General features: G+C 27.8%; 2 protein-coding genes across 3 annotated transcripts in view; both read right to left on the bottom strand.

Annotated features, from left to right (window-relative positions):
• Positions 1–345: 345 nt before the first annotated feature.
• On the bottom strand, positions 346–13058 carry LOC100166951 (nose resistant to fluoxetine protein 6). Its single transcript, XM_008189593.3, has 8 exons — positions 12910–13058; positions 9703–9871; positions 7081–7274; positions 6488–6629; positions 6224–6413; positions 900–1042; positions 677–794; positions 346–595 (listed from the first exon to the last, which is right to left on the bottom strand). Exons 1-8 carry the CDS (start codon positions 12927–12929, stop codon positions 564–566), a joined length of 1008 nt encoding a protein of 335 aa, XP_008187815.1. The 5' UTR covers positions 12930–13058; the 3' UTR covers positions 346–563.
• LOC103310643 (nose resistant to fluoxetine protein 6) overlaps positions 12988–18393 on the bottom strand; it is a 17963-nt gene continuing 12557 nt past the window's right edge. For both annotated transcript variants that reach the window (XM_016808393.2, XM_008189601.3), the window contains 5 exons: positions 14263–14480; positions 13945–14156; positions 13433–13521; positions 13140–13324; positions 12988–13065 (listed from right to left, as the gene is read on the bottom strand). In XM_016808393.2, coding sequence (XP_016663882.1) covers positions 13018–13065; positions 13140–13324; positions 13433–13521; positions 13945–14156; positions 14263–14480 — 752 coding nt within the window. In that variant the 3' untranslated portion in view covers positions 12988–13017. The remainder of the gene's footprint in view (positions 13066–13139; positions 13325–13432; positions 13522–13944; positions 14157–14262; positions 14481–18393) is intronic.

Raw genomic sequence — 18393 nt, 5'->3', positions numbered from 1 at the left:
AAAAAAGTCAAGAAGGATGCTCCTCCCCCCCCTCTGTAAATACACTAATGTAATAGGTATACATTAAGACTTACATTTAGTTGTTATGATTTTCATCTGCGTAAAATAAAAATAAAGTATACCTATTATTAAATTGTATACTTTACAATATAGATACTATAACTTGTAATGATTCTGTTTTTTATCATTGTCTGGCGACTGCAAAGTGCACAGCAGTCCTAATTGTGCTTCATACAGTTCACAGAGTAATTGGTACAATAAATATTTAAATATTTTCTTATGTCGATAAATTAAAAGGGATGTTATATTGTGAAGTGCATTAATTCAACGAATGTAAAGCTTCGATGTTACTTAAATAAAATTAATTTCTATATTTGTATTCCATTTAAATAAACTAATAACTTATTATTCTAGTATGACATAAATATACGCATAGTCGTATAGGTAAAATAAGTACATAAACACAAAATAATATTGAAAAGGCATTTAAAATACTGCTTTTGAGCTTCTTAAAATGTATAAGAACTGCATTTCGAGTTTGGACATTATTCCCATCATGAACATCATGACCCTGCGGTGTCTGATTCTTTTTCACCTAAACATTTATATTTTTACTTGTAAATATTAACAAACGTAAATTAAATAGAGTTAATATGAAAAATAAACATTTATATACTTTTAAGAAATTTGCTCGTAAGTTCCTTGAATATTTTTCTGCTAGGTGCTTCCACGATTAGATTAAAAATTATAGAGTACGATAGTGCTGTCATTAAATCGGCGTTGATTTCCCAATACTTTTTCAGAGAAATAAAATCATAAATTAATAAATTGATGATTACTTTTTAGTGTTTAATGATAAATATTGTCTAGTATAAACAATATTAAAATTTTAAGCTTACCATTGTCCAGAAGTTTCCATATTTTGGTTGACGGATTTCACCAATACTTTGCAACTGAACAATGAAATGTGTCAGATACAGAACGTATGATAATCTTGATATGACGGTGAAAAGTTTGCACTCAATAAAACTGCTGATAAAACCTATTTGAAAATATTTTTGTTTTAATTAATTATAATGTGTGTTGTTCAAATGTAAAATATTGATATGGTTTTGTTTAATCTAGTTTTTGGTTTGTTATAACTTTAACTGATGCAAATAAAAGGCATTTTTTTAAAAAAAATTTTTCAATTTCTTTAAACAATCTACAACCATCACAACTAAAAAATACTAAGTAAATACTTGTTGCCAAATAGTTTATTATTATAAGATATAAATAATATTATGTAATAATAAAATTAGAAAAATTATATAATTTCATCAGTATGTATAAGTACCCTCCTAATTTGTCGAGTCTATAATATGAATATCTATGTAAAAGTCTAAAAACTCAGAATAAATATTAAATAACCAAATTAATATCATGAATAATCATCGTAATAACAACAATAGTAATAAATTACTACAGCTAACAAAACTCATGACTGACTAAACATAATTAATAGAAAGTAGAAACCATAATATACTAACCAATAAATGTTAAGTTTTATGAAAAATCATTATCATTGATTATTTTATAGTATTTATATATAACTATTATAACTATTATATATGTCAAATGTCAGGTACCAATGAAATTAGCTTTAAAAAGTGTGCTCAGAAGTCTGACCAGTGAACACTGAACTTGTTAGTGGGATGGAGTGGCCGGACGGATTAAGACGTCGGTTGCCACGCGGACCGACACCGGTTCTAACCCAGCCACGGGCGGCATTTTTCTTCGAGCAGTCACGGTGTCCGGAGAGAAAGGCCGTCATTCCGTACCTGGGCATGGCACATCCCTACGGGTGCCCACTAGAAAATTCTGCGAAACACAAAAACGTGTTCCTACCAAAAACCCTACAGTACCATCCTACAGCTAATGGCCTCAGTTGCCGGGCTTAAGACCAATAAAATAAAAGTGAGAGAGTGTGTGAGCCTTCCATTACACTCTGGGGAAGTAAAACTTCTTATAATTGGGCCGTGAAATTATAAGTTAATTAGGGGGAGAGTGATAAAAAATGGATACAATAAAAAAATATGTAATTTACTATAGACGTTTTTGTTTAATAATGGTTGCTATGGACATATATAAATAAATAAACAAACGTATCGTTTCATTTTTCCTGTTGTTTCATTTTTCGTTACGATTTTTTTTCCACCCATATCTCAAAAAAGAAGTTTTACTTAAAAAAAAAAAACTCTAAGTACTTGTAAGTATTGCAATTATTATTTTATTTTTACTATTATAACTATAAATATATTAAAAGATACAAATTAAATACTCTATTGGCTAGTATTATCCTAGATTATTAACTAGGAAACATAAATATTTATTATTGTACATCTATTCATGGTAATATTATATTGTATTCTAAGTTTATATATTTTTAATAATAGGTAGGTACTTATATAATAATATAATTTCAATTATTTTATTCAAATGCTCAAAATATAGTATACTATAATAATGAATTATTCAATCGATATGTATCTAATGTTATATTTTAGCGTAACAAAAATAATGCGTAGAACATCATTTATATTATATGAAATTTAATAATTAATATAATATACTCACAAATAAATCTAAATAAATAATCGTTTACCTGAGGAATATTTTTTTTATCTATGGGATACATTGACTTTTTTAATGAATGGTTTGCACTCCTGTAAAGTATTTAAGCAAAAGTATTTGAGTAAAAGTATTCAAATACTTTTTTAAGTATTGAATAACTTTTTAAATACTTCCAGCATGAAGTATTTTGAATAGTTTTTTAAATACTTTTTGGTATTGAATACTTTGGTTTTTTATTTTGAACATTTCTTTTTTATTATTAATTTTATTTACATTTTATTTTTGTCAACTACAATAATAGAATAATAGTTTTATTTAGTACTCTGTATTTCTGTGTTAACTGAAGCCCGAAAGTTTGTGAAACCCAGATTTCTAAAAATAGTCATTGAATAACAATATTCCCTTTAAACTATTAGCTAACATTAGACAACCTACTACCTATGTGTTTATATTACGATAGTTAGAAACCCACTTTAAAAACCAAAAGTATTTGAAAAGTATTTGAGTAGTATTTGAAATACTATACAATTAAAGTATTTGAGTATTTACTCAAGTACTTTTTAAAGTATTCTTTACAGGACTGATGGTTTGAATACATTTATATTTTATTTTAAATGTGGTTAGTGGAATTTATATTTTACATTTCTCTACAGCTACAGTTAAATCTAAATCAATACAACGTTACAGCTGATGTCTAGACCAAGAAAAGTTGAATAGGTATAATTTATTATTAAAAGTATATATAATAGGTAGGTATATATTTTCTGGTTGGCGTCCAGTGGATGACCACCGAAAGCAAGGGTCACCCCTAGGGTACCTTGGGCTGAGTCGGCGTATCGATAGAGCACTGTGGATTTTCTTTTTTTATTGAGAGCGAGTGGGAGTTTTATAAAAAGAAAAATATTATAATAATTAATAAAGAGTGATAAGGAGAAGCAATGTGAGTTAGGAGAAGCAATGTGAGTAGGAGAAGCAATGTGAGCAATTCTCCGATTCTCGATTAAACCGGAAAAAAAAATAGTGATAAAAAAAACAAATTATGGTATTATGATACTATGTTATCAGTAATGACAATGGGAATAATAATAATAATAATAATAATAATAATAATAATGACTATAGCGGTCGGTATAACGCGACGAGATGTTTACATAATATTATATAAACATTATAGCTGCACTGCTGCAAAAACACGAAGCCGTAGGTATGAATGTCATTGCCGAAAGGCATGTCTCGCATGTGAGCATTGATGCGTATGATAATAATAATAATATATATGGATTGGGAAGTAATAATAAATAAGAACAGGCTTTAATCGTATTGATAAAAACAAATTGGCTACCCATAAAGAGTGATTTATTACATCGTGGAGATCAGCCATCTCAACATTGCCCGACTGCAGGCGAACAACGCCGCGGGAAAGAAATTGGTTGACTACTCCATGGTGGGTTTAATATATTAATAAGATCATTAAAAAAAAAAAAAAACACTAAGTAAACAACGAAAAAACTTGTGTGGACCGTGCGGCGTCTTATACGCTTTAGGCGAAGACCGATAGAGAAAATAACTCATTTCAACGGTGGCGTAGATTACTACCGGTGGCTTTGCTCGAGACACGTTGCATATAATAACAACTATTTAATTGAAATTCGCAGATATTATGAAATATATACTGAGACGGAAATATAAATGATTATCAGGTTCATAATAGTAGACGTCACAATAATACAATATATAATTCCGAATAATAACGGAAACCGAAATACTGGTTGTTTGTAACGTTACAATTGTGAATTGTTTAGTAAATTCGTAAATGCGTATTTTTATTTGCTGTACGTTTTTCAGTAGACCTGAGCATTGGAATTTGATAGTTTTTTAAAAATTCTAAGGGTATGATTAAATTAGTAGTGGGTCCATGATGTATAAAATCCATGAATGATCTTTTTTCGAATTGTCCAGAATTCTAAAGTGACAAATAGGGTAGGGAATAGAGATAGGTATGCAGTGACTTCGTGAAAAGTAATTTTGTCGACAATGGTGCAATATTACTGGAGCCAAATTAAATATAAAACACTATCTTTGAAAAAAATCTTCACGAATTAATATTATGGGCACTGGTATTTTAAGCTATTTGATACATTTAGAATATTAATAAATGTATTAAAATATGTAATAATTATTATGTATTTATGTCAACATAATATTAAGTTACATTAATTTGAATGATATAACTTAATTTATGGGGCTATAGCTAAATATTACTGTTATTATTCTATAGAACAGAATCAACACAAATTTACAAGATAGGTAGGTACATTGGAAAACAATAAGTGAGGTGAGCACTCATTCTATTTCGTATCACTCGTCTCGAGTTTGATTAACTATAGTGTTCAAAAGTATTATTTAAACCCGATTATTTTTTTACATAACTAAACGGTAAGCATAAGTATTATGTATAACTATAAAGACACATTATAAGTGTTTATTTTCAAAAATGTATGATCCTATCGCGTTAATGCAACTAATTTACTTGATTTTATTTCACGACGTCAGTAGTTTCTAATCGTGTTTTTACGATAATAAAGGTTTAGAATAAAGAATAATACTAAAGAAACTATTATTATTATTTTTTTGTATTTGCACTATTTAGCTCTGCCTTCAATATCTTTAGTTTTTTCTTAAGAAGACTCCTGCATGTGTTGTCTTTGGGCCCGTTTTACAATCATGGCTTAAACCTCGGTAACGCTATGGCCCGTATTAAAATGGTTAAACTAAGGTTAAACAGCCGAATTTGGCCAGTAAATCAGTGAATTAAGCGTAACCAAGGTTTCAACTATGATTGTAAATGCTCTTAGGGCTCTTCTGCATGTGTTGTTGTACACGATTTAAGATATAAAAGTTACTCAACGTCTCAACGCTGTAAAGAAACTGGTCCCCAGAGTCATGCTCACAGTTTATTTCCAAAAATCAGCTGTTCACTATAGGAAAAAGTACAGCTATTATAGCGCTCTCAGTGTATATAATATTATATATACAATGGAATGAAAGACAATATATCTATCATGAAAATATATTCATTGATTGACTACATTAATTTCCGTTTAGACACTTCTCGCCGTAATCAGGGATACACACTGGGCAACAGAAATAATTCTCCGTTGAGTAACCTGTATATCTTAAATCGTGGTCTTATAGACGTACAACATAACAAACTTTACGTTAACTATAATCTATTTTACTCCGTTATTTAAAATATTAGGGTGAATTGACCCATGATAAAATGTAAAGGTAAGATTATTATCTAAGAAATATCGGAGGATTTTATTGATATTAATTATTATTTTTAAGTAAGTTATTGATCATTAATTTTAGCTTCCTAATAGAATTATCAGTAAAAGTCTCCGAGATGCCCTAGATAATATTATAATCTTACCTTTAAATTGTATAACAGGTCAATTAATTCTAATTTTAGAAAATAGTTAACCACAGTGTAAAAAGTATTATTGTGAACGTAAAATAGTTCACGTTTGTAGACAGAGGAAACACATGCTAGTTGTGGCGTCCTCTTAAAACTTAAAATATAGTAACATTAATTTATATTTATATTTACCGAAATTAGTCAATGAGCCGACAACAAGCAAGTACGATACAGTTAACGAATATAATATTCTCTGGAACGTGAAGTAAATTATGTGATTCCATGGATTGTATGTAACTTCTGGTAAATAAAAGTAGCCGGTAACAATAAAACAGGTGAAATGCAACAATACGCATAACATTAATCCTATTGTTCTATTTTTCTAAATTAAAAATAAAACATAAAATTGATCATACAAGTAAACCGATTTAAACAAAATATTTTTTTATTACTTACTACTGAAAATTTTAATTTGGATTGTTTGATACGCAAGTATATGAAAGCGGCTGCAATACCAACGAGGTATGTTGTGATCCTGTAATGACTCTTTATGTAAATTCTATTGAAATGTTCAGTTGTTCTGATATTTTTAATGTTGCTAAAAAATCATAATTTGAACAATTATTTTTAATTTAAAACAACCACGTTTATTAAAAATAAATTACTTATTCTTTTATTAATAATATTGATAAGTGGATTTAAGAATACTATCTATTTTATGCATACAGTAACATACAGTTACTATGCTAACAGTAACGTACTAACATATATTCAAATTTGAAACGAAAGAATACAATGGAACGGTTAAGAAACATAATTTTAACATGGTAGTAATAATTTTCTTATTACAATCTACATATTATGTCATGTTATATCGATGACAAAATTGTCTGTTTAAACTAACTACTTTGATATTTTTTTAACTATATTTATAAAAATCACCTAATTTATAAATGTATTCAATAAAATTCTCGTTACCAATATAAAGGTCATTAGCTTATATTTACACAATGTATTGTTTCTAGTGAAACATATTATTTAGTATTTACCCATAAAAGTACGGCATCACTCCCCATAGTTTATTGTCATAAATTGATTTTGCTGGTAAATAAATAGATACGGCAAAGACAACGCCATAAATACAAACACCAGCTTTATTCCATCTCCATATAATATAGGTCAAGAAAACTCCAACTATGAAAAAATGCATGTCACATGCTAAGTACCACGAGTGTAGCATACACTGAAAATGATATCATTAAATTATTATAATACACGTATCTACTGATGTAGCAACTAAAAAAATATATATTACATAATAATAATATAAACATAGTAATTAACGAAATTAGTTTAAATGTATTAAAATTAAGGTCATTGTTTTGCATGAACGTGTACCTACAACACAATTGATAACATCATATTATTATGTTTGTTGAATATATTCTTATTGACTTTTTCAATTTCCTAAAATCAGTACATTATGTACAAACATAATTTGGTTTACCTAAGCATAAATAATTATCAATTTATTATTTTATAATAAAGTTAATGCAAAAATATTGTTTTACTAAACTGAACTATATCGTCTGTAAGACTGTGTCTTGAATTAGTTGTCATGCTCAAGGTTAATAATATGTATGCACCGATGAACGTCATCAAAATATGACTCCAGTCGAACTTGAATAACGAGGTAGCCTATAGAAAGGCTTTGTTAGGTCAAGTTGTACACCTACAGTATCCACTTTCAAACTGCTGGATACACTATTTGGTGTAGGTACGTTGTCGGTTTATTTATTATAATTAATTTATAATAATATTAGAAGAAATCTTAAATAGTATTTAATGCTTTTAATGGTTGGTATATTTAATCATATATAAAGCATTAAAGCTATGCTATTATATACTATATAAGGTAATACTGAATGTAACAACTTTTTTGGATGATAAAATGTTACTACAATTTAAACATTTTATTTGATCTGTATAGATATTGTATATTCATTACGCAATAAGCTAATTTAAGCTTAATTCAAAAAGTCACGTAATAATAAAATGTATTGTATGTATTTTAAATTTAAATTCATAATAAAGTATAACACGCAGAACCGTTCCTCGTCAATCTTCAGGTCTTAAGGCTATGAGTGGTAAGTAAATAACTTCCGGTGTTTGCCATCAAGGTACATCAATAAATGTTTGCAAATTTACAACACTATTCTTAGTAGCCAACAGGTTAACCTTTTACGAGAGTAGCTGCAATAATTATGAGTGCGGAGGCGACGGAACGACAAAAACTAGTTTTGCTTGTTTACAATCTACCATGGAATTCAACTGTGAAGCATTACCCCGTGGTTTCGTTTATAAAGAAATATGGTACTAATGTGTCTCGGAAACAGACATGCGTATATCATATAGATACACATGTGTGCGTGTGTGTAGGTCATATGACGATATTTTACAATATTGGTTTATATACCTAGTATGTAATGCTAAAAACCCTTAAAAGAGTTACAAAAACGGCGGAGGGTCTTTAATTTTTTAATTATAATAAAAAAAATATGAATTTAAGTTCTATACATATGATAGTACCACAGAGAACGTATAGAATAAGTATATTTTTTTTAATCGAAATTTTAATCAAATCATTGAATGTTTGAAATTTAACGAGTACTAAGTAAAAATTAAAATCAACTAGCTATAATAAAGTAAAAATGTATTCATCATAATTTTAGTAATTAAATAACAGAATAACACTATGAGTTGTTCAATGTAATTAAAAATTAAAGATTTTATACATTATCGGTTCATATAACAATTAAATCTAAGCAGGGGTGTAATTTTTGTGATACAAGTGTCTTGTTATACAAAGTGTATACAGTATTTGCAAACTATAGAATATATTATTAATTATCCTTTGTATTTCACAGATTTGTTACTGAAATTGATTAAAGCTTTTATAACACAAATAAGTATCTCAATCTTTGGATATATTTATTGAAAATTTTAAGTATTTTGGTACCTATAATATACAATTTTAATTTATTTAGCCGTCTTAAACTATTAACTGAAATTTCTTTTGCTTAATCATTCTTAATTTAAAAAAAAAAGTCACTAAATACGTCATCATAGCCCCTTATAATATCTTCAAAACCCATTATTATGGATTTATTACCCTTAATATACAAGTTAAATTAATCAAAAAATACTTGTTCCAATTTTGATTTTGATACGTGAAAATGATCAGAAAAATTATTTGCTAAATAATTTAGAGTGTAAAAGGGTTCTCTTATTTGAAAAACTGATGTTATTGTATCTCCACCGGACACTTCTTAAGTATAACAAAACATCTGAACATCAGAAAACATGTTCTTTGAGTATATTATCCTATATTTAAAAATTCCAAAAATCGAATTTTGAATAACTGCATTATTGAATAAGAAAAAAATGGGTGTGCACGCATGGTGAAACACCAACATGATGATTTCACAAAAATTACAAATAATATAATAATAGTATTAATCAAAATTTGTAGGTACCTGCACGTGTATTATAAATTCACAATAATATAGTTTTCTTTGAATAAAACAAATTCATAGTAACATTAAAATTAAATATATGATTCAAATTAGAGAGGAAACTACTTTATAAATAAAATAATATAAAATAATTACCATTTCGTCTGCATTCACGTAGTTGTTTATAAACAATAGATTAGTCCACCAGTTTTTCCGGCAAAACTCAGCTTCGGGGTAAACAATAAGTTTCCACAATGGGCCATCGCCCATATAAGGCAAAACAAATGCAAATATTACAATAGCAGTAATATACGTTGGATAAATCCTAAAAATAAAATAAATGTTCATTTTATTGTGTTTTTATTTCTGCGAATATAAAAAATAAAATAAGAAATGAGAGAGTGTGTGAGCCCACCATTACACTCTGGGGAGGTAAAACTACTTTCATAAGTAATTGGGCCCGTGAAATTATAAGTGAATTAGGGAGAGAGTAAGAAAAATCAATCAATACAATAAAAAAATATGTAATTTACGATGAAAATTTTTGTTTATTAATCATTGCTATGGACATATTATGTAAATAAATAAACAAACGTGTCGTATCATTTTACGTGTCGTATCATTTTTCCTGTCGTTTCATTTTTCGTTACGATTTGTTTTCCACTCAAACATCAAGAAAGAAGTTTTACTTTGAAAAATTATAATTTTTGAAATTATTTAATAATTAAAATTGATACAAATTTATTGTCTATTGATTCGAAAATGAAGGTTAAACTATAATAATATAAGTTACTAATTGATCCCCGTGCATTTTGTTGCCCGATTGTTCATAACTCCTAGCTTTTAGGTATTACTCGCTACAGTAAATTCAACTACATCGGATCGCGGACAAAGTGCAAATTTGGACAAGGAAATGTTTTTTTCAAATTGCGATACATATTTTATCTTTTAAAAATGAATATATTATAGAATTAAAATTAAAAACGAAATATAAACTATGTCTTATACATATAGTTATAATACATAATATACCTATGTTATACATATAGTAGGTAACTATATTTGTCTATTGATAATACATTGGCTATTAGTTTATCATTATAATAACACATTCGTTATTTTTTATTAACAGCTCAACAATCAAGGAGGTACCGATAAATAATTATTGTGGAAACTGGAATTTTTGGGTGGTCAGTAATTGTACCAAATTTTATCTACCTGCTTCGTATGCAAAATGTATATAATATATTTTATTTTCTTGTTATTGGGCTAAACATTAATATAGGTAATATACTTTTAAAGTGGGCCCGGATATTGGGCCACAAATATATTACAGAACCCAGGTATATAATTTTAAATTTTAGATTCTCAGCGGAGCCATGAATATATTAATTTTACAAATGATGTGTTTATATTTTATTTACTTTATTTTTTGTGTTTGTCATTACCTTTCGGGACAATAAAAATGCTTCAACAGTATCTTTTCTGATTGGAAAATGAATCTAGTTGTTAATTTGGGGGGTCAAAAGTAAACATATCCCAGTAGTTTTCAAAAGTGCCGCAAAAAAACAGAAAAATTAAAGAAAAACGGGAATTTTTACGCAAAATTGATTTTTTATTAAATCGTTTTTGGTTTATGGTGTAACTCTAAAACAAATTACCGAAGATATATGACATTTTTACTGAATGTTTATATTAGCATTTTCTATACACCATGCCATTTTCAAAATATTTTGAGCTGTTGGGTTTTAGTTTCCAATTTTTTTAGTTTTTTATTCTATAAATATCGATAAAATTTTATTTGATAGGTAAAAAAGCTTGAAAATTTAATAAAAGGCTCCTAATATATTGTTTCAAAAAAAAATGAAAAATATTAAAAAATCCTTAGTCACAATTTTTTTTATAAACATTTAAAGCTTAAATATTGACAAAATACGTAAAATTCACGAAAATGTGCAAATTATTTTGAGTTAGAAATTCATAAAAATTTTTCTATTTAAATCAAAGATTAGAAAATGTAATACAAGATTCCTTATAAGATTGTCTATATTTATCAAGAAAAAAAATGTCTACAAGTGAATCAAAATAAATTTTTATGAGAGTTTAAGTTCATATTTTTACAAGATTGGATATTCACTCGATTTCTCATGTAGCGATTTTATTATTTTGTTGTAATTCAAAAACGAATAACTGTAGATACATAAAAAATTCACTGAATGTTTTTATATTCATTTCTTATACACCATAAAATTTTTAAAATATGTTGACTCTTTTTGAACTGTTTACGGATATTTTCAATTTTCAATTTTTTTATTTTTTTTTTTATACAAATGTCAATAAAATATTTGTTGAGTAAAAATGCGTGAAAATTGAATACAAGGCTCCTGATATATTGTTACAATATCACTTGAAAAATATTAAACATAAATAAGCAGAATTATTTTTTTATAATTAGTTAAAGTTTGAATTTTGACAAAATTTTTCAAATTAAAAATTTTATAATTATTTTGTAGTTAAAAATGTATAAAATGTTCAACTTTTATATCTAAGGCTTGAACATTTAAGACAAGGTTCCACGTAAATAGATTATATATAAATTACTTTATTCACAATAATATCATTAAATATACTTAGTAATATCAATATATCATTGGCTGACTGACCGTCTTCGCTCAAAATCGTCTTTCTTCTACAATGATATTATATTACTGAATTAAAATTTAACACTATCCATTAAAGTAACCCACTTGTAGCCTACTGTACAGCAGAGTGACCCCAACTTGCCCACCTTTTTTAATTTTAAGTTTTATATAATATAAGACTTGGTATAATATTATACAATTAATTAAATTATTATTTTTTTCTTTCACATAAATATATATGAATTTATAACAATTATAATGATAATCCTGTATCATTTAATATTGAATAATTTATTACCTTTTGATATGGCACGCGGACGAGTCAAGTTGCGTGTGCACTACAGCCGCACGGTATTAGTTAACTATATAATATTATAATATAATATAATATATAATAAAATGTTTATAAAATGTATTAAAATATTGTGACCCAATTACTGTATTTAATAACACAAAATCGTTTAAAATAGTGGCCCAATCATCGGGCCTACCTGTTAAAAATTTCACATTTTATACTAGTATAATTCCTGCAGGACGCCATATTTCTTGTACAAATACTTATACTTATTGTGTGGCATACATTTCTTAAATATACCAAAATTATAATATTATATAATAATATACGAAATACGCTTTATCCTAAACAAAATATAAACTATCTAAACGATATTAGGAATTAAACTATGTTAAGATTTTAGCAAGTATGATATTTATTCAGTACCTGACTATTCGGAAAATCATTAAAAACACGAACTTCAATGATTTCCCACTACGTAAACGCTCTTCGATCAGGAAGTAAGTAAAAAACCCACTTATTACAAAAAATATCTCAACTGCAACCGGAGACTTGAGAAACGACACCAAAAATCGCTAAAATCTGGAAAAATAAAAACAGTCAAATGAAATTAAAAATAATAACTATATGAAAAAAAAATAGTATAATTTGCATACGCGTTCCGAGAGCTCAGCCGGATCAAATGATGGGAGTCCTAAGTTTAGTGCAACTCTATGACCAATTATCACAGATATTATTCCCAACGTCTTAAGCCCATTGGTTACGGCAAAGTCTTTAGTTTTTGGTTCTTCTAATAAGTTTCTCATATTTGTTATCATCGAGTAAGAATGTAAACACTTACCTAAAACATCGATGAAGGCAATGTTTAATTATGTTAATTTTATCGCATTAAAATTAATTCTACGATATTTATGTTTGTTTTTGACCATTATTCACCGTCCAATCTTACCGACAAAAGTAGGTTTCCCGAGTTTATCTGCAAATAATTCGTATATCGTGCCGGCGATCACCAATGCAATGCCCACGATGAATATTCCACTATGGCATAGAAAACAATGTAAGCCGTCAGTGATCGGTAAAAATAATATCTTCAGTCAAATTAAGTCCAAAAAAATATCCGTTGTACAATATAATAATATCTCAAATACGGATCATAGTATAATAATAAATCAGGGCAAACGTACAAAGTGTTTAAAACACCTATAGTAAGTAAGTTTACTTATAACAAGTCATTTATGCTCAAGATATTACCAAATTCAAAGTTTATCATACCAAGTTAACTGGGTACTTATATTATAATATAACTTCATAGGTACGAAAATAATATTATATTATAGCTATGTGGACGATATGTTTCCAGAGTTAATTTGACCGGGAAGGTGCGTGAACCGTATATATAGGCGTTAATTTAGCCAATCGTCGTGATCTAAAGTGCCACCTGTTTTTCGATAATGTACTCACTAGATGATCGAAACCGTATTTGTATACTCCATCGTGGTGTTCTTAGACGTGTACATCAACGGTGGCACTGCGACTTTCACGCTGATGTTGCTCGTAAGGAAAGCTGGTTTCAACGCCCGGGCGACGGATAACCTTATGTCTTCGTTGGTACACGAGTCTGGAAAACACAACGCCCACAATAGGTTTTCCGGTACTTCTGCCACCGCGTCTCTCTGAAATCGATTATTTAAAATTGAAAATATGATTTCCGTTGTAAATTGTCGTTTGTCATTTTCGCGCGAGGTCACATAATGTTCTATAATATTATTATCGAATTACTTTCGATTGTTCCCGATCCGCTTTGATTATGTCAAATTGGTTGAGCGGTTCGGGAGGTTCGTCTACTGCAGAAAGGTGGAGCCGTATGTTTGCTATGGCGTATGCTCCGTGAATCCCAAGACGTTGTGATGAAACGCGCATGCATTGGTCAAAGTATCCCAATTCGTTGACGTGACCGGATAAAATGGACCCAGGATATTTTGACGAAGAGGTGTACACTATACAAATTGAAAGTGATTAAGGTTATTTTTTCTCATATTCAATATTGGTATATGGTTATAACTTACTTATAATATATAATTATTATAATTTTTATTTATAAAACATAAAAATAGGCCTCACAGTGATCAGTTATGGTCGTATTGTATAACGTATAGATAATATAAATATAAAAACAATTATAATAGTGCTCTAAAACGTTTATGTATTAAAATTATCCTTAATAAGAGGTATATTAAATATATACAATTATAATATTTAGTATAATATTGAATGGATTAATATGTAGTTAAATTGTTTTTATTAACAAAATTATATATTTTAAGATAGATTAATAGGTAGGTACCTAATTTACTACCGTAACCAATATTTAAATTTATTTGGAGGTAATATTTGATTTAGATCAATATATTATTACGTCAATTACATACACGTTTTGAATTAAGAAATATTCATTGTCATGAATGTTAAAGTTGTCTATATAGGTACGTTATCAACAATATTACAAATTAGGTACAAGGTATGTATAGTTAATATTACCATTATAGACCAATGAATAATGGACATTGTAATTATACGTCATTGTGACTAAACAATTTTTATTTAATAATTATTTTCATAATTGTTCATGACGAAATAATATTGTATGATGGTGAATAATGTAGGTACATTATTACCCGTATTAAAACTTACATAGGCTATAATATTTCGTCTAATCATATTCCTAATACCTATATGGCTACATTGAAATAAAATCAAACGTTTTGAACACAAAAATGTTATAAATATTATTAAAACAAAAGTGCTAAATGTTATTATCCACTAGATATTGACTCTTTGACGTTAATACAATAAAATAATAATTTGTATTGTAGTAGTTGCAAATTAGAAACTGTTAATAAGATGTTACAAAATACAACCAAAAACGAAAACCTCATACAGTGGCATACCCAGGATTTTAGAACTATGGGTCTGCCTTACTATTACGAGAGGCCACTGTGTGGAAACATATGAATTGTATAATTTTAATTTTAATTAATAATACATACATATTATCATTTTTAAACAGTAATTATTATAATAAATAATAATTAATAGTTGGTAGTATTATTCTTATTAACTGAATTTTTCATTTATATGATACTTGTAGTTACATAAAAAAATTTTCGATAAAAAATTAACAAAGGGTGCCCCTCCCCTGAATCCACCACTTTGCATAACTTTTTCAAATAAAAAATGTTTATTTAGTTTGCCATTTCGAGGGGCCAAATGTAACTGGGAAAAAAACTGTGGGTCAGCTGACCTCCCAAACCCCCCTGGGTCCACTCCTGACCTCATAGAATGGTCAAAACATCTGTTTTAAATTTCTCACTGGAGAAATCACATTGCATTGTATTCATTAAAAAGCATAAAAACACATCACTATTAGCATCAAAATGGGTCAACAACAAATGATGAAAAATAAAATATGATCAACATTCTTGGAATAACACTAGATTCTAGATTGGCATACCACATTAACAACCTAAAAAATTAAAAGTTTAAACATAATAAAAGTGCTTTTACATAATATATAGAAATATGCTATCATGTATTTTTATAATGCATATATTTTTTTTTTTTGGATTGCGGTTTTACTATAAATAATTTACTTTGGCATATTATTATGAAAATATTAAAACGAAACATTTTGGGGAATCAGTGAGAGGTAGGAGTAGGCGGGGAAGAACTGTACTATTAACTTCTAAGAATTGTAGAACTTACAACTTTTTAAGAATTTGAAATTGGTTTGCGTAACTATAATAAAAATATTGTCATAGCCTCAATATCATATTTAAGCATTTTTAAAAAATTTTAACGTAAGCTAAAAAAAATCCAAATTTTTAAAGTACCTAGGTATATCTACTCAAATATACGATTTTGCACCATAGGTGTGGTAAACCCGTATTAGTCTTGGGGAAAAACCGTATAGATGGGAATTAGTAGTCATGGGTGGAAATAGTCTACCAAAATGAGCTCCCCCCCCCCGGGTTATCACTTCGGGTTCTGATAAAGGGGGACTTGGATGAGTTTATACTTAAGCTATAGCTTACATACAACGGCGGGGACAACGAAATAACATAACGGCTGATCTAACCACCTGACCTTAAAGGCCCCTTTAATATCAAATAGTGTTTTATTATATTTCAGATTCCAATAATTTTGAAGTTCGTTTCCGCGAAATTCTAATATTTCACCATAAAAAAATTAATACGGTTTTGCCCTAAAATAGGTGGTTTCAAAGTAACGGTAATTAAGTAAAAAGTATAAAACAATATTTTTCCAAATTGTATTATTAAGTACTTTCTTTATCGTAATTTGATAAACATTTTATTTATTTATTTATAATTTATTTTGAATACTAATATAATATGAAAAAAATAGTGATTATACATATTTTGTGATAATAGGAATTTGAGCGGGAATTTATTACAAATGAGATTAATAGTTATACATAACAATAAACATAATATAGTCATAGATAAATAAACATTAATATTTTTTTTTAATTCTTGACTCAATGTTCTGAAAACCTTATCATACTATTTTTTCTCTTGAACGGAACTATCCTGCCATCCACTACCCTCAACTTTCAAAATATCTGTGGCCACATACGAAACTAAATATTATTTTATTGAATTATAAATTATAAACTTCATTATTTGATTTAATTTAACTTAATATTTGTCTCTAAACCATCACACGGTTTTGTATTTTTCTCACGCGTTTAGTTTGCAAAGTGCTTTTATTTTGATATACATAATATTATACACCTAGTTTGAGTCTACACGGTTTTTTTCACAAAAACGTACTATTTAAAAACGACAGAGGTAATTAAAATTGCATTTATCATCGCCTTTAAGATTACCTAGTATATTCATTATTCTTGTTTACTTAATTATCGTTGTGTCCATAATCATCCATCTGACGATTAGGTAACTAATTTATATTTTATTTGAAAATTCGCCGTAAATTTATCTGTATAGATAACAAATATAGCAGTTACAAATGTATCAGTGATTGCTGATTGACTTAATGAAGTAACCCAATAATTATTATTCATCGGGATTCGAATAAGAAAAATAACTAATTTAATGTCATGTATACATTACTCAATTTTATAAATCACATTAATAAAAAAATACATTTTTACGACACATGATATATAAAATAAATAACTGTTTTAAAGTTCAATAATATTATTTCTAAAATAGTGAGTTGATTAGATAATTTAGGGAACTTATTGTATGACAAAACTATTTTTAGTTAAAATCTCAAAGTAATGTATGAAATTATAAAAGCACTTCTAGATATTTAAAAAATAGTTTGAAAGTAAAATAATACAAACATCGAATTTTGAACGGTAGTCAATTAGCTATACATATTTAAAATTTAGATTATTGGAATTGTTGACCAACAATTTGTGCGAGGTAACCCAGCGTCAATTCACCTCTAAACTTTAAACACTTACAACTAACTAGTTACTTGATCTAAACTTGATGTTTATAAATTGAAATTCTCAACAGTAGAATATTCTGCTTCGGAATATGAAAAGAGGTATGTCGTATTTCAAAAATGTTTAAAGCATAAACAATTACAATGAAAATATAATTATACAATTCAATGACGCAACAAAGGAATAAACATAACATTCATTTGGTTACCGGGATACAGAAATATAGAAGGGAATGACAAAGCGGACCAACGAGTCACAGGCCAAAAGGACATTAGAACTAGGTAATCAAAACATCACTTCTTCAGATCACAACTTAGTTATATATATGGACATAAAAAAATCGAATTTAAGACGTCATCATTAAAATAAAATAGAAAACAAACTGGCATCAAAATAAATCCAAATTAAGGGGAATA

Source organism: Acyrthosiphon pisum, chromosome A2 (genome assembly GCF_005508785.2).
Source record: "Acyrthosiphon pisum isolate AL4f chromosome A2, pea_aphid_22Mar2018_4r6ur, whole genome shotgun sequence".
NCBI classification, from domain to species: domain Eukaryota; kingdom Metazoa; phylum Arthropoda; class Insecta; order Hemiptera; family Aphididae; genus Acyrthosiphon; species Acyrthosiphon pisum.
Note: the sequence above shows the minus strand (reverse complement) of the source record. Positions and strands in the feature narration are given on the sequence as shown.